This window comes from Macrobrachium rosenbergii, chromosome 56 (assembly GCF_040412425.1).
Source record: "Macrobrachium rosenbergii isolate ZJJX-2024 chromosome 56, ASM4041242v1, whole genome shotgun sequence".
In the NCBI taxonomy this organism is placed as follows: domain Eukaryota; kingdom Metazoa; phylum Arthropoda; class Malacostraca; order Decapoda; family Palaemonidae; genus Macrobrachium; species Macrobrachium rosenbergii.
Window position 1 is genome coordinate 17,092,157 of NC_089796.1, and position 27,145 is coordinate 17,119,301.

The following is a 27,145-nucleotide window of genomic DNA, read 5'->3' on the forward strand; positions in this document are numbered from 1 at the left end:
TCTTTTTATTTAGTGAAATTCTTCTTTCGTGTGTGCGTTGGTTTGTGGGGCAGGGGAGGGTCATATGGTTGAAAGATGATTCACTATTGAAACAAATTTGCCTTTGTTGAGGTCTTGGTTCCAAAGATCTTACTTATGAACTAAATTATTTTTTTATACTAGTACTTTTGTCACTGTATCTGGTCGTTAGTTTATTATAACGATTTTGTTATATATAGGATATATATATATATATATAGTTAAGATATATACACATATATATATGTATAAGGTACATAATATATATTATATATATATATATATATATATATATATATATATATATATATATATATATATATATATATATATATATATATGTATATATATATATATATATATGTGTGTGTGTGTGTGTGTAATTCGTGTGGAGTGGCATAGCCGTTATATACAACACGTATGCTGATGGACAGTTAAGAATTGCTCTTCTTTTGGCCATATTTATTTCCTTGACGTTTAATAATTATCATATATAATTACATCTTCAGGGCTCTAAAATTGATAAAAAACAACACATAATTAGCATAAAACTCAAGCTGAAAATTTTTTACACTTAAAATTATACATTTAAAAAAACAAGATATATTAAAATACATGCAAACTAATACGGACCGTCAGAAACAAGATATGCTAGAAGAACAATTGTTATGTATATATATATATATATATATATATATATATATATAGTATATATATGTGTGTATATTGTTAAAAAATATATATATATATATATATATTATATACATCATTAAGATACATACACACACACACATTTATGTATGCATGTGTTTGTGTGTGTGCCATGTGTGTGTGTGTGTGTGTGTGTGTATGTGTATGTGTGGATGCTGTACCTCAGTTTATAGACGACCACATTAAGTGTGGGCAAAGAAAAAAAATGGGGTTGCCAGCCTCACCATAAACTAAACCGGAAGACTTCACGTGTATAATGTGTGTTTGCGTGTAAAATGTGGAATTATGGACATTTATAATTTTTTTACTAGTCTACCTTTCCTGTCAATTACAACTGCAGTATTTAGTACTTTTGCAATTGCAACATACTTATATTAAGTACATTTTTTTGCGTTTAGTAGTTGAACTTTTACTCTTGAACTATTTGTTTATACACACACACATACACACACATACACAATGTATGGGTGCGTGATTCAGATTGCAGAGCAGAATGGCAATGCGATACCATGCAAAGTGGGGAGAATGTTGTTGCAAAGTTTTCTACGTTATTCATAAGCTTTAATGTTTTAAGGAATCGCATACGCAGGTGATTTTTTTGTACACCTTCCATTAAGAAAAGCTAGACGGGAACAAAATTCAAGGGAAATTATGTTACGTACTTCAAAGAGTAAAATATGAAAGGATTTCTGTCATAAAAGAGATTGCACACTTCCTTCTCTCCTGCAGTGGATCCAGTCGCTTTAAGCTTCTGTTGGATAAAATGATGTATCTGAAATTTTTAGAAGTAATGAGAGAGAGAAGAGAGAGAGAGAGAGAGAGAGAGGTTGAAGTTAGCAGTTACGGAACTGGTAGATGTAAGTGTTGTATGTTTGTACACATCCCTCTCATCTTTGTTTTGAACTTGCCTTGTTAACTTTTCGGGTCTTATTATGATTCCATTACCGCTCCACAGGATTCAGAAGACATCATTGACGATTATTTAATTCAGAATTAAGGACGATGTTACGCCCAACCTCCCAAACAATGCATGAATGCCTTACATTTTCGGATATTTATGTGTATTCAGAGCTTTCATTGTTGGGGGTAATCAAATTCAGCATTGTCAGCGAATTTAGCTGAGTGTCATGAAGATAAAATGCAAGATAACATTAAATGAAAGATAAAAGAAAACAAAAGTGATTGCAAAGAGTCCTGAAAACAGAGATTACCAAGTGAATGTGTAGTGAACACATGATCATCAACCTGGGGTTAATAAAAGGGAGGAGCAATTTAGAGAGAGAGAGAGAGAGAGAGAGAGAGAGAGAGAGAGAGAGAGAAGGATTATAGAATTATTGTTTAACTGCAATGTATTTACAGGTTATTGCTATTTAATCCATTGCAGAATCGCTTGGAATTGTATTGATATAAGCCTTTAATAAATTTATATCCACTTTCTTAATAAAGAAGCTAACGTTTTGAGGTCAGATGAATTAGGAAATAGGTGAAATAAAAAAAGATTGAAACGACTGATACAGAATAACAAATCACCCTGCAGAAAGATAACGCAAATAATAGAATCCCGTTGCTTTGCAGAGCTGGTGAAGCAGCCGAGTTCATGAGCTTGAAACAGAAGAGGCGTTTTTAAGCATGCAGATGAACGTACCTTAACAGAAGACACTACCAGTCTGCTGGCCTGTGTGTTTGGTAGTAGGAGGATGATAAATCTGTACTTCGGACGCTTACATTATTAGGGGCGTAGTTTCACCACAGTGAATCTAGACGATTTGGCAATCGCAGATTTAACTGCCAGTTGAGTCAGATGAAGGGTTGTGGTATGAAGAGGGTCTGGTGTAATCGGAATGAAACTAGTACTGACAGGCTTCAGATCGGTTTGTTTTCACCCAGTTGGTTTAAGGCGTGATTTATTACCTTTTGTGACGTTAGCAGATATCAATGCGATTATTAAGACGTTGCTGCAAACTAACAGGAAAACAAATTTATACATCTTTTTGACTGTTAGTTCTTCTTACAGGTGGAATTTAATGCTGTTTTGCTGTAAAAGTTATGATAATGATGTTCCGGTTGTATTGAAGTGATTTTTTTTTTTATTAACCTGGCTATTATTTATAATCTGTTTAAGTAGATGTTATCGAAGAAACTAAATCCGTCTCCAATAGGCCATTTTAGTTTGCCACTGTGTCTTTCAGCTCTCATCAGAAGCTATTCACCGAATTAGGAAATGAAAGATTTTGTTTATATATATATATATATATATATATATATATATATATATATATATATATATATATGTATAGATGTATATGTATATATGTATATATATATGTGTGTGTGTGTGTGTGTGTGTACTTGGGTAGTATTTGGTTGTTGCAGTTGGCAGTTTTACACTACCACGTGCAACACATGCATATATATTATATTATATATATATATATATATATTATATATATATATATATTATATATATATATATATATATATATATATATATAATGTGTTGAGTGTGTGTGTGTTGCACGTGCTAGTGCGTGCTGCAGATTGCAACAATAAATGTTACCCTTGAGCGATCCTCAGGAAAAGCTATCGCGTCCCCCAACACTGGCTGCATTTGCGACCCTTTTCAAAAGACTTCTGATGGGGCAATAAAAAGGAGACACTCTCGCAAAGTCCTTCCCTTCCTTCGCTACCTTGACCCGCTTTTACACTGGCGTTCTTCCAAAGGAATCTGCTCCAATTAAGGCAATGGCCTAGCAGATGTGCTGCTTGGGAATGTGGTCTGGTATTTACCTGTTCAATCTGCTTTATTAGTGCGTAGGCTGTGATTTCCTTGCTTTGAATCTGACGGTCTACTTTTCTTTGTTTAATGCGTGTTCAGGATCATTTTTCGGAGCTTTTGTATCTGAGGACCTAGCTACAAATGTATGGTTCTCTCTCTCTCTCTCTCTCTCTCTCTCTCTCTCTCTCTCTCTCTCTCTCTCTCTCATTTTACTCTGCGCTTCATATATTTCAAATTGTATTTCATAAGTGAGGAATTCCTGTTGCCTCTGCACCAGGTGTATAATCTTACCGTACTTTATTTACTGTTATAATATCATATTTATCACATACAGATTTTATCCTGCGCTTCATGTATTACTGTTTTCCTTCCACGAAAGAGAATTTCACAGCTGGCGTCATAATACCTGCATCATATTTGCTTATTTGTTTGTTTATTGCTATGTCCAGCATTTCACACGAACTTATCTGTGATTTTCATGTATTTTCGATTACCTTCAATGAAACTCACGTCAACAACAGTAACTCCGACGGGGATCTATGAGTGCCTCACTTGTGGGTCAAAGGAAACGTCTAACTGCTTAAAGGACTTCCCTGAAGAACGCCTGAAGTCTTGTTCCGCTGAGTGACAGTAGAGGACACCATCCTATCTCTCTCATCTCCAACCATCCATTTATCTCCCCTTCCGGTATTGGGTTTTTATGGCCGACTACCCCTCATTTTGAAGGTAAAGGTAATTAAAAATGTTCTCGTAACCGTGACCTTTATGAGGACTCCTGAAACCCCTGTACATGCATTTTTCTCTTCTCTAGTGCCTCCTTCAGGATGGCTACGCCATTGCTCATTTTCATCATCCTTCTGAGGGCTCCAGTGTTCTTTATTTCCTCCCTTCAGAGTCAGCTTCAGGATGGCTAAGCGTTGACCTTCAATCCTCCGTTTTCATATTTTTCACCCCTGCCCAATTTAATGTGTTCCCTTTTCATGGACCGCATTCTCTTTCTTTATGCTTTTGCCATATTCTTTTTTAAATTCAGCTCAAAATCTGTGGGTTAGGTGTTCAGCCATCACCATGTCCCTTCCTAACGCTCATCAGACTTTTAAGTATACTGAGTTTTAGTAATGGTTACCTTTATGCCAAATTCATTGATGGGAACCCTCCCGAGCAGTGACCAAGCTTGGTTTAAAAGAGGAGTGTCTGTTATCCTTATCGTAGGAGATTGTCTTTCTCGGCTAGCACTCTGCTAAACGTTCGAGTCTCCGGCCGGCCAGCCAAAAAAATGACTACTTTTCTGACGGTAATTCGTTTCTCGGATACGAAATGCTTGCCAACTGATCTAAAATAACAGCCCTGGAGGGTAGTAAACTAATCTAACTTGTGTATCTGTAAACAAGTATTGTTGTCTCACCTTGCAAGGCGTACTGTGGATTTACAAAGCATTTGAAAACTTTTTTTTACTCCAGAATCTCTTAAATCTCTCACTTATTGTACTGAAAGGTTTCTTTTGGTCTGTTGACAAACTGTCAATGCTCCATTGTGTGAAAATACGTCTTTACTAGTATGTAGTTAACTACTGATGCTTCTGTAACCAGAAGAGGTTTTGATGGAGGTGATGTTTCCTTAACAACAGCTCCCCATATGGACTTTAACATATTTGGAAATAATAATAATAATAATAATAATAAGAATAAGGTATAATACTTTGTCAGATTTATGTAACTAAAGAATAAGTGTGTTTTTGTGCATTCTAATTTAATTGATGGAATGTAGATCATATTGACTGTCGAAGATTTTCATCAGAACTGACTAGCTCGATTTGTATTTTCATATGTATTTTTATAATATATGAAATAAGATTATTGTGTATACTTTGGCAAAACTCATAAGAAAGATAATATTGAAGTGGCAAGTGTTCAATCATATATTTATATGAAAATAAGATGCTTTACAATGACATAGCTGAGTGTGTTTATTTTTAATCATTCTGTTTTTAGTACGAAATGCTATACGTGTTCGTTAATCAATCTGTAAACAAGCATTGTTGTCTGAAAAACCTTTAGAATTATTAACTATTCAACACGTTCTACTGGATGCAGGTGATGTTTCTAAACTTTTCTTGGCCATTTTGCCGAATTTTTTCGCAAAACTCACAAAAGCCATATATTACATAATCTGGTCAGTTTATTACAATATACGTGTTCGATTACCGAAATAACCATTATTAACTATTCAACACTTATGATGAACGCTTCTTTTTTTATCCGTTTTTTTTGCTTCCAACTATCCATCATTTATGGTAATTATCGACTATAATAACATCTTTTATCATTCCGAGTTATTCGTGATGATAATAATATCTCTTATCCTTTATTGTCCAGTATTTATTATGATTGTAATGGTGTCGATTAGATTATTTACCGCTTCCGGTCTTGATTTTCTAGGAGCTTATTTTCGCTTTCAGTCATTACCTATAGTATCCAGCAGTCATAGCAGTTAAGAGAGCCATCATCCCTTCCAGTTCCGAGTTAATGAATACAAGTGTCTTAGTGAATAAGTTCCCCATGTTCTTAACACTCAGTCACCAATGTTATCGACAATGTCATCTTCATCCTTCGGGACATAGACTACTTTTATTTTTGGTTTAAGTTTATACCTTCTCATTTACTGATATATTTTTGATTTTCTGAGTCTCCATTTTTGCCTTTTCTAAGTTTTCTTGTCTGGAAATCTTACAAATAAGTGTCCATCTCTTGTTGTTTTAGCCTGTTCAACTGGCGCCGTTATTTTACTCAAAATTTGTCTCTTTTCTTTAGCAGCTGTGCTCTCTTCGTTTGTAGATTTGATCAGAAGCACTTTTTGTTTTGTCTTTAGTGATTCAACATCAGTTTTGTCCATGTTTGTCATGGTCTTTACATCTTCATCAACATTATCAATTCTGTTTTGATTTCATCTATGTTGATCATTAGGTCAGTAGTTTTCTGAGCTAGTCCTGAATCAACTATGTTAATATCTCTGTGTTTTCTTTTATTTCTTCAAGTTCATCTTCTATGAGTTTTTGTGTGTTCTTTGTTCAGACCTCTTGCAGTTATTACAGATGTACAGTATGTTATCACGATGAAGCATGGGTGTGTATCTGACCTCGATGCCAGAACATTCATAATAGTACCATACGTCACACATTTCACAGTAAGTTCCTTCCTCATCAAACTTCCCAGAGCAATGTCCGCAGGTTTGACTCTCTCGATTTGGGTTGACCTCCATCCTTCCCCAGTATTTTATTTAGTGTTCCATCTCTACGTGCTGCTTCGATAATTATAAGATAGTGTTCGTACGATAATGTGATCTTCCTTTATTTGATTTAATTTCTGCAGTACTTATTTTTTTCTTTTTCCTTCCTTCTTCGTATTCACTTTGAACATCGCGCAAGTCAGGCACTTTCACAGAGCACTTCACAGACGCGTCCTACCCGCACGAAAGCATGAACTACGATGTACTAATAACTTATATCAATTCATCGTGTATAATGTAATCAGAGCTAAATGTCAAACGTTACATATTTTTGTAAATATGTAAATAAAACATAAATGCAATTTATACCCAGTTATTCCTTAACAATAAGACATTGATGACAATCATGTATTTACCGTCAATTTTCCAAGTACATTTTTTAGGTAGATCAAAGAAATCACTATACTGTATCCGTAACGGCTGAAGACTGCATCTAAATATTCCGAACCAATACACCGACAATCAGTTTTCCTTGAGCATCTTTACATCGGTCAAGAAATAAGCTATACTTCACCGGTAACGACTGAGGACTCTATCTAAACATCCCAAACTAATACAGTAACATATTGTACTCATTTAAAGCCAGTTATTTATTAGAAATACGCCAGCGAGGAGCGTTTCTCCCTTAATGTGGGTCAAGCTAAACAATGGAGAATGAAGCCGTATGACGTCGGTAATCAGCTGAGGCAAGGGCGTGCTCCCAGAAGCATCTCTCTTCGGTAGAGAGCGGAGGTTTTCGAAATCTTGTAATACTGGGATCGCCAGGAGACACGCTACGTCTGGTTATGCGGGATCAGGAAGATATTTGCTTATGAACGAGCGTGCCTGTGCGTTTATGTATATCTGCATTTATTGGGCATTATTTCGTGTGCATTCTCTCTCTCTCTCTCTCTCTCTCTCTCTCTCTCTCTCTCTCTCTCTCTCTCTCTCTCTCTCAGACACACACACACGCGCGCATTATGGGGAGAATGACGAGAAGGAGGCGATACATAATTTCATATTTCGTTCTGTGCCAACGTTTCAAGGAACAGCTTCATCATCACGGCTAAAAAAAATCACGAAAAATAAAAAATCATTTCGAGAGACTGACTAGATTAGAAGAATTTAGAATAGATAAAATATGGGATAAAAACAGATACCTATGTTGTTAAACCAAGCTAACGCCTCCACCAAATACCAGCACTGAGTGAAAAAGCAAGTATACCTTAGTTTAACCAGACCACTGAGCTGATTAACAGCTCTCCTAGGGCTGGCCTGAAGGATTAGAGCACTTACGTGGCTGGGACAGTTGGTTACTGAGCAACGGACCTACAGCTATTGTGGAATCGAACCACATTATACCGAGGAATGAATTTCTATCACCGAAGTAATCCCTCTAACTCTTCATTGGCCGGCCGAGAATCGAACGCGGGCCCAGCACAGTGCTAGAGGAAGCACACCAAAGCGAAGAGGAACTTTTTCAAAGGGATAAACAGAGGAGAAGAAGAGTTTGACTGTTTAATGATAGTACAGTTATTCAGAAGATAAATCCCTATTTATATGGAACAAGAGCACACGGGCCACTGAATCAAAATTCGAGCTTGGAAAGAATATGGTGTTCTTTTGAAAGAAGTTATAGAAAGTAATAGGAAATACACAAAGAAGAGATCAGTTATCAGGAAAGAAAAAAAAGGTAAATTAACAAATTCGTAAATATATAAATGAAGATATAAATAATTTGTTAAAATGCAAGGTGAATTGTTTTCGAGTAGTAAGGTACTGCTTCTTCCCTTGAACTTTTGAGAACAAGTTATTTTAAGTAGAAATGTTTCATTAGCGGCTTGTGTTACAATGTTACAGTTATAAAAGGAAACAGTTGATTTACATTTGCAAATGTTTGCATGTTTCCCTGCTATTTGAAAACTCCTCCATAGCTGGTCCGCTGGTGCAGTGGTTAGTGTCGTGGTATACCACTCAGATGACGTGTTTTCGCGTCTCCCCCAGGCTCTGTAATGATCAGTTACTGCTGCAGTGTGGGGTTTGCGGTGGGATGTTGAAACCAACATCCTTTGGAAGCTTGAATTTCAAGTCAGTGGCCCACGTGTGCTTGTTCCATGTGATGGGCCTTGTTCCATGAAATAACAATAATAATAATTAAGCTGCAGCCTGTTCTGTGGCTAACTTCACGATAGGAATCAATCCACACTCTTAGCATCCTCATATTAGAAACAAGATAAGTCCCAAGATTCCATCAAGGAACGCGTAAGACTGGGACTTGAAGAGGGAGCCAGTTGCTCTTGGATTTCCAAGAACAAGCTTAGGATTAAGACCAAAAATTGTATTTTGATAATCAGAGTTAAAGTTGTTGAAGCTTCTCACCAGTTGTATAAGGCAAAGAAGCCTAAAGGTTAAAGTTTGCTCTAGTAGAATTCAGAATTTCAGGTTGAAACTTATTATTTTATCAGTTTTAGACGGTAATTTTCACTAAAGTACTATCCTATATTAAATATATATATAAGATTAAATATATATATATATATATATATATATATATATATATATATATATATAATCACACAAATCGGGCAGATTCGGTGCACATACATAAACTGTAGGCAAGGGCAGGAATACTCTGGGGATTCACACTTCCTTTATTGCTTCCCTACGTTTCAGATTCATAATCACATCATCAGGGAATTCTGGAAAATCGAATAAATTAATAAAGTACTGAACGGCTAAGACTGAATTACGTTAAAATATTAATCATTACAAATCTATAAAGGCAGTTCAAAAAATTACACACACTAGAGCACACTTAAATACACACACAAAGCATAAAATCGTCATACGGACACGTATAGTTACACAAGAGCATATTAAAACAGCAAAATCACAAAAAACTCCAAATAATTACATCAACAAAAATTTTTAATTTAAGAAAATTTTCAAAGAATGGAGAAACAAAGAAAGACAGTAATATACTTATACAACGCAAACGACAGAACCACACTAACAGTAAAAGAAAAATACTTAAAAAAACAACAAAACAAAAAGATCAGAGGTACAAATAGTAACGAGCTATGGCAGAAACAATGGAATAGAGGCAGTTTGAGTGTTTGAGCCTTTGTATTTAATGAAAAACTGTTTAAACAAATAGAAGGCATGGCCATGGGAGTACTAGCACCAACCTTTGCGAACATTTCCATGTGCTCCTTGGAGGAGCACGTCCTTGAAGAATGCCCCTTGGTCTATCGCCCTCTTTTTTATTCTCAGTACGTATATAGGTGATGCGCTTGCTCTTTTTAAACATGAAACCGATTCCGACCGATTTCTTGAGTTTGCCAATACCTGTCACAGCATAATCACTTTTACCTTGGAGAAGGAAAAGGGTTCTAAACTGGCCTTTTTAGATATTTTAATTTTCAAAGAAAATGACCGCTTCAATACTATTATTTTTAGGAAAAGAACGTGCACTGGTCTGGGGCCAAACTTTTATAGCTTCTGCTTTTCTAATTTCAAACTAAACTTTGTCCACACTCATACACCGTGCTTTAGCTCTTAATTCTAGTTGGGCCCTTTTTCGTGAAGAAATCCTTCTCCTGCAACAACATTTTAATAATAATTGCTTTCCAAATCAAACTCTATATAGAATTCTTTCCAAGATACTGAACAAACCATTCAACTCTTCAGTAAACTTTAATGTCCCTAAACTTCCTATACATGCCATTTTCCCATTTTTACTTGGTAATGCCTTTAGAAGGGATTTCATTAGGATCATTCAGAGGTACTTTAGGTGCCATTGACATCAAGCTCATCCCAAAAAATCCAAAATCAATCTGCTCGCTCTTCAGGGTTAAAGATCGGCTGTGCCTTTGTGTCGTCTGGTGGTGTTTATGAATATACTTGGCCCAGATGAAGTCTGGGAACTTATGTCGGATCTTCCAGGCCGCCAGGCGACTTCTCAGGGTCAGAGCCGACTCTCACAATGGGTTGAGTTATAGAACTGGATGCCGAGTGTCCAATCCAGAGCTATCCGTATAAGAAGTCATGCCACCAAGTGCAAAGCGCATGTAAATTGCGATGATTTTAAAGTTATTGGCCAAGCACAGAACCAACAAAAACTTCAGTTACTTGAGTCTTTAAATATCAAACTATGGGTTCCGTCATTAAACACTCAAACTGCCTCCATTCCATTGTTTCTGTCACAGCTCATTACTATTTGTGCCTCTGATATTTTTGTTTTGTTGTTTTTTTATGTATTTTTCTTTTACTGGTGTTATGGTTCTGTCGTTTGCACTGTAAGGTTAGCATCTTCTGCTTTCTGTATATTACTGTCTTAGTTTGTTTCTCCATTCTTTAAAAATCCTCCTAAAATTAAAAAATTTTTGTTGATGTAATTGTCGATGTAATTTTGTGTAATCACATGTGTCCGTATGTGACTTGATTTTATGCTTTAGTGTATGTATTTAAGTGTGCTCTAGTGTGTGTAATGTTGAACTGCCTTTATAGATTTTTAACGATTAATATTTTAACGTAATTCAGTTTTAGCCGTTCAGTACTTTTATTAATTTATTCGATTTTCCATAGAATTCCTGATGATGAATCACGAAACGTAGGAAGCAATAAAGAAATGTGAATCTCCAGAGCATTCCTGCCCTTGACTGCAATTTATATATACACATATATATGTATATATATGTTTTATATCTATATATACATATGTGTATGTATGTATGTATGTATGTATGTATGTATGTATGTATGTGTGTGTGCTATGGGATTAGAAACTGTCATTTGGTTTTAAAATTAGCCTCTGTCTTGGAATCCTACCAGATATGCCATCAACCTATCTTTTTAGTTGGTCTTACTGATCCTTTGAAGTTTCCTTTAAGTTTTGGAAGTCTTTCAAGTTTTCTTAATCACTGAAGAATTTGAAATATGTTTGAAGTTTCTGAACTTCCTTTTAAGTCTTTAAAAGTCTCTTTGAAGTCTCAGAGGCACTTCCGTAGTTTGTAATGTCTCCTTGAAGAATTTAGAGCGTTTAAAGTTTGTAAAATTTATATCCAATAAAAATAAATCTGATAATTGAGTTTTGAATAAAGAAAAATAAATCTCATCGGTGGGTTTTAAGCAGAAAGCTGAATCTTTAAAGGATTATTAACATACAAAATCTTTTCAAAGTTTGAAATAGAAAAAAATAACTCAAACGTATGGTTTTAAACAGACGAAAATATATTTTGTAAAGAAATTTTAAACAAAGATGAATTCATTAAGTTAAATTTCATATCAGGGTTTAGTCCAACAATGGTAAATCTCAGAAGTTTGCAACAGGAAAAGGCAAATCTCATGGAGACTTTTAAACAAAACTCAATTTTTGAAGGTATAAACAGAAAAAAAATAATTCTATAATGGTGTTTAATGGGGTTTAAACAGCGGAAAACAAATCTCGTAAAGGGTTTTCAAGAGACAAAAGTAAATCTGTGGAGGGTTTTGAAATATAAAAACAAATTTTATAATAGAATTTAAGCGGAAAAACAAATCTCATTAAGGAAATTAAACGGGCGGAGGTAAATATTTGTGAGAAACTAATGTTCAACAAATATTTGATGAAAGTTGTTATCCTTTTTGACCTTCACAGCATAGCCGATTACCCCCCTCAATTAGCCACCCGCATAACTCCTAGATTTTTTGGGGGGCATTAATCTTTCCAAGGCAATCTTTTTTTTTTTCCCATTCATTTCCCCCAGTGGAATTACTTGTCAGGTCAGCGGAATTTGATTCCATTTGGGGATGTTGTGCCACTGGTAAGGCCTCGGGGAATTTAATTAAACTCTTTTGACCTTTTTTTTTTTTTTTTTTTTTTTTTAGGTCCAACATAAAAACGTTTTCCTTTTTGCAAGACTAACCCCCTTGTTTAATCCTCTTCTACCCCAACTCCCGTATTGTTGTAGCTCTTTCTGCCAGAAAAGAAACAGATGACAGTAATCCTTTCCGTAGGGGGCTACTGCCGTCAGTGCACCTCACGCCGCGCTGTGTAGGCAATGCTCAAGATTCTTTGCAGCGTCCCTTCGGCCCCTAGCTGCAACTTCCTTTTTACTGTATCACCGTTCATATTTTTTTCTTCCATCTTACTTTCCACCCTCTCCTAACAATTGTTTTATAGTGCAACTGTGAAGTATCATCCTATTACACCTTTAAAACCTCCTTTATTGTCAGTTTCTCTTTCGGTGCTGATTGACCCCATAGGTCCCAGCGCTTGGCCTTTGGCCTAAATTTTATGTTCCAATTCCAGCAATAATCCTTAACTCCCTCATTAACACTAGCAACCCTGTTTTTTTTTTTTGTTTAGTGCGCATTTATCGCCTAAAGCATTTTCAGACTATTGGTAATAAAAAAAAAAAGGTTCTTGGAATAGAACAGCCGTACTCAACCTTATTCCTGTATTGTAGCTATTAGGATCTCATTTCCATTTCTTAAATGTTAATTAATGATTATTAAACGTTTACAATAAATACTGTTTCTGTTATTTAACTGGTAGATAGAAACTGGGAATGAACGTAGCGATAATGGGATTAAAGGCAGACAAACAAATACGGTGAGCATCCTGCGTAAACTGAACATTCAGAGGTCAGATGTTATTAAGAGAATTAGCAAATTTCAGTCATTCATAATTCTGTCAATTAGAAAAATGTGTTGTGTTTTGAAATTGAAATCTGTTTTTGTAAAACGCACTACGCAGTAAATGTTCAGTGCGACTCAAGCTTATTCTGGAGTACAGTTTTTTAGTTTTCTGAAAGTTTGTCTGTCCATCCACACTTTTTCCTGTCTGCACTTTTCTGTCCGCCCTCATATCTTAAAAACTACTGAGGCTAGAGGGCTGCAAATTGATGTGTTGATCATCCACCCTCCAAGCATCAGACATAACAAATTGCAGCCCTCTAGACTCAGTATTTTTTTTTATTTGAGGTTAAAGTTAGTCATAATCGTGCAACTGGCAACGATATAGGCCAGGCCACCACCGGCCCGTTGTTCAAGTTTCATGGGCCGTGGCTCATACAGCAGCATACCGAGACCACCAAAAGACAGCTCTATTTTCGGTGGCCTTCATTATACGATGTACAGAAAACTCGATTGCGCCGAATAAACTTCGACGCATTTTTTACTTGTTTATCCTGAATTTAACCAGGTTCAAGTGACACAAGATAGTCTCAAATCTGGCACTGCCTTTTTTGTAATTGTGTAAGAAGAGAAAGTCAGCACAAACAACAATGACTCGGATGTCTTGTCGGTCAGCTAATCATATTCTGCGTTGATGTGTGCGTAAGCGTTAATAAGGCATGGAATGGAATATAGAGATCAGGCCCAACGCCAAGCACTGGGACCTACGAGGTCATTTAGCGCTGGAAAGGAAATTGACAGTGGGTAGGTTTGAAAGGCGCAACAGGGGAAAAACCTCGCAGTTGTACTTTGGAAAATAATTGTTAGGAGAGGGTGATAGCAAGAGTGGAAGAAAGTTATGTGAATGGAGGTACAGTAAAAGGAATGAAAGGGATTACAGCAAGCGGCCAAAGGGACGCTGCAGAGAACCTTTAGTAATGCCTACAGTGGACTCCGTGAGGTGCACTGACGGCACTGCCCCCTACGGGGAAGAGTTAATAAGAGATCAACTGCTGACGTCAAGCTAGCCTGTTCAACAAAGAGGACGACGGCTGTGTTTTCACACCAACCTCTGCGTTGACAGAAGCGCCTCAAGAAAGTTGAAACACTGATATAATGCCTTATTTAACCTACCATAACTTACGGCGTGGCGTCCTACGTAGATTTCCGAAACTATTACGGCTGGCTTTGTAAATACCCGATTAGCATACTGTTAGGACTGGCTTGAAACTATCCACTGCCTTTTAAGTCTTGAAATAGTTGAAAGTTCGATCACTTTCTCGTTTCAACTATTGAGGGTCTTGTTGCTTAAAAATATTTTCCTTCAGATGGATTTGCGATTCCATTGTCCTCTTTTTTATGGCATTTTCTTACATCGTTATCTCATTTTTATTGTTGAGGGACTATTTTTTGCGTTTTGTAAAGCAGACATAGCCATTTGAATTATGATGTGGCTCCTGGACAAGTTCCAAGTTGTTACTTGGTCAAGGACATGGCCCCCAAGGAAGTCGCCACTTTACTTCTGAATAATGATAGTTATTCTTCAAAATGATGCGTGACACATTTATAAAATTGATAATTTTCACAGCTTTGTCAAGAACGAGTTTAAATTGACGAGAAATGTGCGAAGATGCAAGGTTTCGCCTGTAAATGTACGCATATTGAAGAGAACAGCGGTTGCGTTATAGGTTGTCTTCATGTTACGCGCCTTGAGACAATGACGAGCTGACAAGACCTGCCTCTGGCAGTGTTACCCAAAATTGGGATAAATAATATCCTTTGCTTTGAAACAACAGCTACTAACATTAAATATATCCTCGCATCTCTTGCCTTCTGACATAGAATCACAAGCATAGATGATCAAGTAGAAAAGAAAAATGAGGAACCTGTGTGACAGTACACAGAGCGAAGTCTTTCAAACAAGGAGAAATAAATTGGCTTATCTACCGTGGTGGGTCGCAGCTAGGTTGGAGGGAGAAGTGCAGTTAAAGCCCTCTATCGTGGCTTTTAACTGCATTTTCTTCATCTTTGTTCGCTTGACGACAAACAGAATGTGGCACTTTGATGTTTCGTTAGGTATTGGAAAACTAAGGCCTTTGTTTCATAGTTGGCACGCTTTGTTTGTTAATGGCTCAAGTGCAAAGAAGGTTGCGTAGTTACAGCGGATAATACTTCTCCCACACACTACGCTGTATACATTCCCAAGATCTAAAATTTTCCACGAACCGGCTGTATTGTTTTCCATGTTTATTTTAATAGCCGTTCATGGCGCATTTTACCATTTTTAGAACGTCTAATCTTGTATATCGTTTATTACCCTGTGCACATGGTATAACAACATCGTATGAATCATGTTGATATGTTATAAGTTTTTACTATGCTGGTATTATGAAGTTGCTAATCATCAGGAATTTTTAGCATCTTGTGTTGTAAACTGTTTACTGATAACGTGCATGCATGTTAAGAGGCATGAGAATTACTGTTATGTAATTAAAATGACTTGTCTGACCAAGTCACCGAGTCAGTGATAGACTCTGTAGGGCTGTCATCTTATAAAAAATGGCTGCCATACTGGAATTTCAAGCAACCAGGACTTTTGCTTTGTATCTTCGTTTGAACCATTCTCCCACAATAAAGTTCCTTTGGTTGGTACACTGCTGTTGTGTAAAAAGAAAAAAAGAGGAGAAAGGTTATACATATATATATATATATATGTATATACATATAATATGTATATATACTGTATTTATATACACATACGTACATATGTATATACTGTATATATACAGTATATATATAATGTATGTATATATATTATTTATTTATTTATTTATTTATTTATTTATTTATGTAATGTTTGTATCTGTGTAAGTATGAGATGCTTCTTCTAACAGGGGTGGTTCCCGATAATTGAAAAGACAGTGCTCAGGCTAAAATGGTAGAATAGTGGAGAAACACCTGCACAGAAAACTTCCACAATATGAACTGCTTCATACACCTACACAGAAGGCTAATCAACAGCACATTGAACCCCCAACTTACACTACACCATTCACCCACTACAAGCGTCCTCTAACTTCGTAGAAATTGAGGCCCCTCTTGTTTAATACCTCTTTCACACCTTTCCAGCCCTTTCTAGGGCTTCTTCTCATCCTGCCTCCTAACAGTTTTGAACTGTGTAATCTTTTCACTTATCTACGATCCTCCATTCTCTCCACATGACCAATACAGCTATCATCATCCATTCTCTCTACTTGACCGATACACCTCAGAACACTCTGATCCATCCTTTTACTTATGATAACCCTTTTACCTCTCCTTTTATGTAATTCCACATTTCTCGCTATTTTAATTCTTTATATGTCATATAAAAAGGGTAAACGGTTCATCTTGACATCTTCCACCATTGTTTATTTCATTGATGGTTTACTCAACAATCCCACTCATGCATTCCAACTTTGGCTTCCAAAGACATTACCTGTGTCCTCTTCTACTTGGTTCCTTGCTTTACCAGTGCTATGGTTCACCCTCATCTCTCATCCTGCCATCATCCGAATTTAACCAATTAACCTCCTAAGCTTGCATTTGTTGATATTCACTTTCAACTCCCTCCTCTTGCAAGCACGTTCAGACTCTATCACCTATGCCCATTTTCCCCTTCTGGATCCCAGCAGGTCTTTTATGGATCAGTTTGGTAGCCCCATGCCCTTCTCTACCCCCCACAGTTCGGTAACCACCGGGTAACACCTATGTAGGCCAAGAAAAGCACAGTGGGTTTTTTCATGAAACAGATATCCCAGTCCTCCCTCTGAGCTAGAGGTATACAGTATATATATATATATATATATATATATATATATATATATATATATATATATATATATATATATGTATATGTATATATATATATATGTATGTATGTATGTATGTATGTACAGTATGTATGTATATACATATATGCATATATATACATATATGTATGTATATATATGTGTGCATTAATACATATATGTATGTATGTATGTATATATACATATATGCATATATATATATATATATATATATATATATATATATATATATATATATATATATATATATATATATATATATATATATGCGTATATAGAATAGAGGCGACAGATCTTGCTCTACGCTGTAAAAGCGTTTTGAATGTCTGTGTTAAATGTAGGGGAGACAAAGAAATATACAAAGCTCGAATTCGCTTCACATCTCTCTCGCTGCCCGTATTTATATGCTCTTTTCGCTTGGAAAATAACTTTATTTTTGTGCGAACTTGGCTGACCTCTGATATTCTTTCCTCGCCAATCCCCTCAAGCCCCTTCATCTCGCAGACACCCAGGGGCACGGATAAGATCAGTAGAAAACGTGGAATTGATATGATTGTAGAAGGAGGATTGAAATAGTCATTGAAGCACGAGCATAAAGGATACGTCTTTATAATGAAATTTAAATATTTGCTAAACTTAATGTTTTCACAGGCGCGAATCGCCATATTTGTTTCAACAAAGTTTCATTGCATTACGGTATCACAAGTCTGCAGTTTAATCTCCCTTTGAAGGGTTTTGGGCAAACATACTTCACCATCAATTGAAATAAAATGTAGCTTAAGATTTCAAATAACGTCTTTCCACAGTATTTTCGAAATTGTATGAAATTCTGGTATGTTATAGCGTAATATTAGTAGAATTCTGAAAAATTTCATCAGTTTATGTATGAAGGTTTAACAGTTTTTCAATAATTTTCCTTTGATGTAATTATCACGTCAGCGGGATATGTATAATTGTCAGCAGAAAGTATATCTCTCGTGGCTAGGGTGATAGAAAAGTGGACTTCCTACCAGAGGGTCCCAGTTCGAGTCTTGAGGGCGCAAGTAAAATAAAAAAAAAATTTTGAAATATGAAAAATAATCAGTCACTTCTCTTGAGGCTGTTCCTAATATGTGAAGATAAGAAAGGGAGTTGCCGCCTAATACTTCCCCCAAGCTCAAATGAAAATTGCGTTTACTCTTCCTCTGTTAGAGAGGCTGGGGCCGGACACTAATTGTACCCAACATGTGAACGGAGAGTAGGGTGGAACACAGAAGTAATACCCCTTTTATAAAGTTAGGTGGTAGTGGAACCTGCAGCAATCCATATAAGTAAGGTGCTGGCTGCAATAAGTCAGTCACATTGAGACCCGAGTGGACAACAGAATTATTAAGTAAGTGAAAGCAAACCAACAGAAAATTAAAAAACTTTCTTCCAGTGTCGGCTGGAATTTGAAATCTCAAAGTAAAGGTAAAATAAGGCTTTCGAATTACTTATTTAAGTTAATGCTTTCTGAGGAATAATCACTTACTATAGGCATCAAAGCTAGCGGCGCATCGGCCATTAATGGAGCGTTTACTTCCCCAAGGGGTTCCTAGATAGGCGAGCCTCTGCCGTGGGGCACTTAGTATTAGTTCCATAAGTCGGTGGCTTCCTGATTAAGCTGTCAGAAGTTGTGTTTGTTAACAACTGTCTTTTTTGTCTGCGTGTGGTGGTGGTGGTGGTGGGAAGGGGTTAGGAAAACTGTACTTAACAAGAGCAATTATTAACAGGAGAATAAAACTTTGAAACTCCATAAGCGTCACATCAAACGAAAATAAATGAAAAAGCAACAATAAACCAGCGGAAAGTTTAATTGTTTCACCACCAACAAATGCGAACTACCAGCATCGGCATCATTAATGAAAATTGCTGAAAACGACTGATCTTGAGCATCGTCAGTGCGTCAGTGACCAATGTGAAAGTTTTGTATTTGTGCAGTAAAAGGTTTAGAGTAACAATGTCTTGCTCTACAGGAGAATTATTAATCAACACAAGCAGAATCAATGTCTGAGAAAAACTAAAAAACAAACACAAACCGCAGGAAAACGATCAAAGCAGCCGCGCCATGAACAACCAAACCGAGCGCCATGGGGGACCTAAAGAGAGCTGAAAGGGCCACTTCAAATTTTTTCAGCACAAAAGCAAAATGAGGAGACCAAATTCTCCTTGAGGTCGCGGTGCATTGAAGCCAGGATAATCCAAAGGGGTTCAAGGTTCCCGGTTCCCGGTTCCTGGTTCCTGGTTCCTCACAGCTCACCCTCAAACAGAAGCTGTGGGCAAGCTATCAAAGATGTAGATGGCACGGCCAGGTCTTCTTCTTCTTCTTCTTCTTCTTCTTTCCGAATCACTTCAAGACGTCTGAAAACAAATAAGGTGATGATTCACTACAAAATGCCGTGCCGGTATGAACTGCATATCCTTGAGGTCTCGAGGGTTCTCTAGGGTTAGTCTCTGTCCCGATTTATCAAGCCTCGGTTCTTCCGAACTTTCAGTGTCGAGGGATAGTTACATTTCATAGTTCGCAGCGGTCACTGGCTCTCATGGATTGTGTTGGAGGTAAGCTAACAGGAGATTATATATAATATATATATATATATATATATATATATATATATATATATATATATGTAGATATATATATATATATATATATATATATATATATATATATATATATATATATATATATATATATATATATATATATATATATATATACATTTATATGCATATATATAATACACACATATATTGTGTGTATATATATATATATATATATATATATATATATATATATATATATATATTATAGGATTTTGGGATGTTTCTTTTTATTTTGTGGGAGCATCCAACATTGCTCTCTTCTTGAGCTTTAAGAGTTTGTAGTTTGCATAGTATTTGGCGATGGCAAAAGGCGGCGTAATTTCTTGGTTTGACGAGAGAGAGAGAGAGAGAGAGAGAGAGAGATGCGTGCGTGTACTTTCATCCAAGTAACAAGAGGATTCATTTAGTAATTGAAGTGAAGTTCCCCTTCCTATTTCCTTTTGTATCTCTTTATTTAGCTGTCATTGTTCTAAGCAGAAACAAGGGATGAACCACACTAAAAGATTATAGTTTCAGATGTAAATGTAGCCAACAAGTACAGTCAGCGATACCCGAATCTGTCTTACATAGCTTATTGATGCACATGTCTCAAACTACAAACGTCAGTCAGCGGCATGTTGTTTGATGAGTAAAAAGAAAAAAAATAAGAACAACGCCATTCTTGCGCTTGCTCCTTAGATACATTAGGACAGAGTATCTTTGTTGAATATAATGCTGGTTGTTCAGCTTTTTAGTCTACTGGGTTTCCCAAGCCCAGTGGGAATTTTTCATGGCATCAGCGATCTGTAACGTGTTCTTCAGTGGTTTTTTGATTGAATAGTTGCTACATATCATATATGGCAACGCAAACATAATTTAATTTATGTTTAATTTTTCAGTAATGATGCTGACTCACTCGTGTTTTTAGCAGTATTGTTTAAGTATTTTTGGTCTTATGTACGATGTAAATAAGTGCTATTATAGTTTAAATGGTCAGCTGACTGATTGTTTTATCACTGCATATCGCATACTGGGGTAACAGCATCAACAGTCACAAGTTGAGTTATTATTATTATTATTATTATTATTATTATTATTATTTAAAATGTGTAAATAATCATATAGAAAGAGCAAGATTTCTATAGAATAGCTTTGATTTCGCGATTCCAGAGAACTTCAGTCTAGCCAATCAATCAGTCAATCTACAGAATGGAATATTCACACAAAAAATGATAAAGCAGAATTGAAAAACGCCAAATAAGTATGATAAATATAAATTAGCAAACGGATAAATAATATGTACAGAAATTGCAAGAAGAGTCAGAAAAAACCAAGGGCAAATGTGTATTTCAGGATCTTAATTTTGCTTGCGTTTCGTCTTAGAGCTTTGGAGCTGACTCGTAAACCCTGACGTTTTGTTGCAGATATTGCAAATATTTGCAGATTGTCTGGCAAAGGTATTCCAACTCGAGATTGCTCATACAGATTTATCAATACCTATTCTTTGTTGTTCATCATATTCTATGTTATTCATCGTTTTCTGCCTGTCTCTCTCTCTCTCTCTTTTCTTCTGAGGAAAATATCATTGCAGTTAAAGGCCTTTGAATTCTTTTCCATGTAGACGATTGCTCATTTTGTCCAACATTCTTTTTTTGACTGGGATTGCAAGCTCGTCATTTAGGCCTAGAGATAGCATCCGCGGATTTTGTTAAAAAGCCTGCTTCTCCAAGTGTGAAGAAGATCCCCTAAAAGTTTGAAAACACCCTTTCTTCAAAAATCCAACAAAAACAGGAAGTTTAGATTTCTTAGTCTGTTCTATTTATGCAAACATACAACATAAAAAATAAAAGAAAGCAGATAGTAATGTTTTTTTCACACTTCCTGATGATTAACCAAGACTAGCTGGTTGCCCAGACGATAATATGGGACTTTTTATAACTTCGATTACGTTAGAATGTTGTAATTTTCGTTTGATTACACATTGTTGGCTGTGATAAAGGGACTTAGAATATCTTTTTGTTGAATAGTATCGAGTCTAACCTCAAGATATATAGAATATCTAGATTCTAGATATTCTATTCTAGAACTGATACATCTTTTCACTATATATACACACCTTAAGTAACATTATCGTACTGGAAAAGTTGAGGAACAATATGTCGCTTATATCCCAATAAAATTTGATAACTTACTTTATCGGAAATCTTAATCTTGGGAAATTTTTTTGCGTACTTAAGCCCGTATTCGGCGTATGGATTCGGTTGTCAGTCCTCCAGCAATTATTGAGATATTATGTCTCAAGTATTTATATTTTCCCTGGGTTGATTCTTCCAGCAAAATTTGTAGAGGGCAAATGATTAGAGTTTGATTTTCATTGCCTTGATAAATGGTTGCAAGCGTGACGTTGTAACAAGAGTGAAGCACGTTAGGAATGGCTGAGAAGAATCATTCTGGTCTTTCAAAAGTGTTAAAGGTAGTAAACCGCAAAATATAAATAGGAAAATAAATAAATAAAAAAAATGACTTAATAAGCGAGATAATTAAATCACAGAAATAAATGGAAATGAAGCTAATTTGCCTATATATTTGTTTATTTGCGTTAATATATGAATAAGCTAATTTGATCAGAGTGATTTTGTTATAACTAGATTTTATACTTTCTATTAATTGGATTTCGGATATATCTCCCGTGATTTTTAATTAAACCTGCTTCGTGGAAAAATTTTGCTTCGCTTTCGACATTGTTGCTATTACAATAATGATTTATGATGCTGATAATGATTTTCATTGTTGTTATATAACTATGTTGATCAGGTTAATTGACAGCATATTCATGTTCGCTTTGTAATGATTCAGTTCCCTGTTGTTACAGAAGTTCTGTAATTGTTGTGGCTTCCTCATTAAGTTTTGATGGAAACACTGTTACTCTCTCTCTCTCTCTCTCTCTCTCTCTCTCTCTCTCTCTCTCTCTCTCTCTCTCTCTCATTCATACACCCTCACTCTCTCGGCCAAAAGGTCTCTTGACTCTCTTCCCTGCAACTTGCATGAGAAACACCTGTCATTATTTGTCTGTCTTTGTCTTCTTCTTCTTCTTGGTTTTAAAGTGCCTTTTCCCATTTTTTTTATATGGGGTAAGCACGATGCCTTCTTTTTGAAGGACTTTTGGTTTGGCGTTGGGGTAGGCCGTAGCCTCGATCGGCTCCCCTGCCTGACATCGCTTAGACCCCGGCAACGATGTGTACGTGTATCGTACCAATCCCCAGCTCCCTTTCTCCCAGCAGCGAGGAGAACTGGGCGGTTAGGTCGACAGTTCGAGACGTGTGAGGTGTCTGTTCTGCCTTTGTATCTGTCTTAAAATGTTTTAAGGCAACACCATTTCGATTGTTCCTTAATCTCACCTTTAATTTAAGCTCTGAAGTTCTTTGACCTGTTGTTGACAAGTTCTTACGCACTGCCTTTGTTAAAGTAGTTAAGTCGTTGCCGAACAAGATCAAGTTGCTGATGAATATGTTCTCCGGCAGAGTTTGTGTGCGCGTGTATGTGTGTGTGTGTGTGTGTGTGAAATTATGTTGTTGTGCCTGTCTCGATTCTCTTTAGTGTAATATAGATATCGATGTAAAATCACTTTTTCGAATTCACTGTAGCTAGGTGACCATGACGAGTCAGTAACAGATGTGTTTTGGATGTACTGTGGTTTGTGGAAATGAATGTTCCTCATTGGATGGGTCGATATCGTACTCGATAGTACTCTCCTAGGCCCGCGTTCGATTCTCCGACCGGCCAATGAAGAATGAGAGGAATTTATTTCTGGTGATAGAAGTTCAATTCTCGGTATAATGTGTGGTTCGGATTCCACAGTAAGCTGTAGGTCCAGTTGCTATGTGACCAATTGGTTCTTAGCCACGTAAAATAAGTCTAACCCTTCGGGCCAGCCCTAGGAGAGCTGTTAATCAGCTCAGTGGTCTGGTTAAACTACGGTATACTTGTGGAAATGAATACAGGTACTTCATAATCCTCGGATTAAAAATACTTGAACAGTTTGGCAAAAGCTTCCTTATCAGAGAAAATATAGCTATATTCATATAATTGTGGTTTTTCTACATCCAATCCTCGGATTACAAGATTCATGAACTATTTTTTCCTTTCACTGCCAACCTCGGGAATTCTATTTGTGCTTCAGTTTTTTTATTCTCATAGCCAATGACGCACAGTCATCGCTTATTTCGGGAGCATGCACCATCTATATCCTTTCACTTTCTTTATCCTATTTCCTCTAAAGCTGTCGCAGCCTTGTTTTTTAATTATTCCAAAAATTTGCCCTAGTTTCTGTTTCATTGGCACTTGATATATTTGAGAGATTTCTCCCTTCCAGTGAAATCTGCCACCACCACAAATTCCGAGCTATATCGTATTGCTATGGCTGGTGACGGTTCACTTCACTCTGCAGCCAAGCACTGGGATTATTTTACCGCTTCTCTTGTCCTCAGTTCTCACAGAGAGAGGGTTCGCCGTGTTTGGGTGTTGGTCGCAGCTGTAGGAAAGCAGTTCTTTTACTCTTGTTTCTTCTTTGTAAAAGCTGACGCTGGTTGGAAATATGTGCTTTCATTTCGATTTTTTCGTATTCAGAATCTGACAAGGGTAGAAATCGGCATCTTTCTGAGTTCGTCTTTTGTAAATTCTGATGCTCAGCTTCTTTTGAGTTCGTCTTTTGTAAAGTCTGTTACTTTGGAAATCAGTTTTTATCTTTATTAATTCTTTTTATAAATTTATACACAGTTAGAAACAGTCGTACTCTTATTCTTTTGTCATTTCTAACAATTAGAGGTCATTTTTTATCTTTATTTGAATAATTTTGTAAATTCTGAGGCCACATAGGAAATTTGAGTTCAAATAAAGAACAATATTCTCTCAATGAACCTTACGAAAGTAAGTCATGAGTGGGTGCGCTTGGTGGCTCTTGTCAAACTATATAGTGTAGCTAAAAAGTATGCCTTAGTTTAACCAGACCACTGAGCTGATTAACAGCTCTCCTAGAGAGGGCTGGTCCGAAGGATTAGACTTATTTTACGTGGCTAAGAACCAATTGGTTACCTAGCAACGGGACCTACAGCTTATTGTGGAATCCGAACCACATTATAGCGAGAAATGAATTTCTATCACCAGAAATAAATTCCTCTAATTCTTCATTGGCCTGCCGGAGACTCGAACTCGGGCCTAGCAGAGTGCTAGCCGAGAACTCTACCGACTCGTCCAACGAGTGTGTAGCAGATTTAAATTGTCAACACTGGGGGGCGTTCGTATACTGGGAAATTTCTCTTGTATATATATATATATATATATATATATATATATATATATATATATATATATATATATATATATATATATATATATATATATGTTTGTGTGTGTCATTATAGAGAGACAGATATGAACAACCGCAGTCTCAGGAGAGAGAGAGAGAGAGAGAGAGAGAGAGATTACAAGGTATCTTTGATGTTATTTGGGCATGAAACCGACTCCGAACGCATTCTGGGGAAAGTTGCTAAGTTTGGAAGCAAATAAGTCTTCTTACATAAGCTCCGGGGTCCCAGCACGGCAGACTCTCCAGTCTTCGGTGGGGTCGGATGACCTTTTCGAAATAATCTCCTAGTAAACATTCAAAAATACAGAATGTGGAGTTATATTTCCTTACGTAAGAGTTCACGGAATGCTATTTTTGGCAGGCAGTCTCCAAGTAGGTCGGTATGACGTAATGGCGGCTTGTCAGGCACTTCATAACGGAGAGTTGTGAGAGAAATAAAGGCAACACTCATATTTATAATGATATTTTTATGTCTCGATTAAGTTATTTAATAATTTAATGTCTCACGGTCCAAGGGAAAAGCAGGGCATGCTTTCTAGAAGATTCAGTGTGAGAAATTCTGACAAACGGAAAGGACCATCTCTCTCTCTCTCTCTCTCTCTCTCTCTCTCTCTCTCTCTCTCTCTCTCTCTTAGACTCTTCTGGGCACGTGGTGCAGTGGTAAACGCGCCCATCCCACAAAGCGAGAGCTCCCTCGTGTTCGATTCTCAACCGAACGATGAGACGAACATGCACATTAAAAAAAAAAAATCATAAATCATAACTCCTATATCCGAATCCGATTCTCTCTATAAATTAAATCACCCATTTCTTATTCCACAGCCAAATCATTTACATTCTTTTCAGTTTGTTGTCTCGAGTCCAGAGGTCCAGACCAGGCCTCTTGTTACCTGTAAATTCTCACGAACTTGAGGGTTCTCTTTGGGCAAGGGGGCCTTTCGAGTATAAGGCCCGGTTAATTTTTACCAACTAGCCTAAAGCCTCCACAGAATAGCCATCATATGAAATCTCGTAGATAGGCAGACAAACAGACAGCCAGACAGGAGACAGTCAGACAGATAGATATAGTTACTCACTCATGAACTCGACAGACAGACAGACAGATGTCTTCGTAACCTTCGTCTAACAAGCAAATACGAACCCTAGGGGCCGACTCAAGAATGCGTCCGTCTGACCTTCATCTTGAGTCCCAAATTCATTCTCTCCCTCATTCCGCTGGGAGTTGCGATGTAGCAGCAAATTTGCTCATTGGGAGTTTACTTCTTTGGTAGAAAGTTGTAAGCTGAGTTATGTTTTTATTTTCTGTTTTCCAGCTGGTCATCGAGGATTATATATATATATATATATATATATATATATATATATATATATATATATATAACATATATATTATATACGTACATTCACATATACTTATAATCATGAACACTACAAATGTCGCAATATCAAATTCACGCTACCTCGGGAATATCCCCGACGGGGAATTATCACCGAAGGGGAATTTGTAAGTGATAAATGGATTGGTACTGCCGGGTCTCGATCCCTCGACACAGATACTTATCCAGCGACTCCAGTCGACGGTCTACCCGCTGAGCTATCTGGGATCGAGACCCGGCAGTACCAATCCATTTATCACTTATAAGTTCCCCTTCGGTGATAATTCCCCATCGGGGATATTCCCGAGGTAGCGTGAAGTTCATATTAAGCGACATTTGTAGCTTCGTGATTGTATATAAATCACGGTGTGATAAAAAATTTCATATATAATTATATATGTATGTATGTATGTATATATACATATATGCATACATATTATATATATATATACAGTAAGTATATATGTATGTGTGTATATATATAATCCTCAAGACCAGCTGCAAAACAGAAAATAAAAATATA

The 27,145-nt window shown here is 36.6% G+C and overlaps 1 protein-coding gene across 2 annotated transcripts in view; it reads left to right on the plus strand.

Moving 5' to 3' along the window:
* Nucleotides 1-27,145, plus strand: part of LOC136836425 (sialin-like) — a 417,985-nt gene that overhangs the window by 243,890 nt on the left and 146,950 nt on the right. The window contains exon 4 of one of the 2 annotated variants that reach the window (XM_067100648.1): nt 2,305-2,415. Coding sequence is in view for 1 of the 2 variants with exons in the window: in XM_067100647.1 (XP_066956748.1) it covers nt 19,839-19,854 (16 nt within the window). In the remaining variant the exon portion in view is untranslated. Of the gene's footprint in view, nt 1-2,304; nt 2,416-19,733; nt 19,855-27,145 lie in introns of those variants that run through there. The other variant, XM_067100647.1, reaches the window with a different exon arrangement.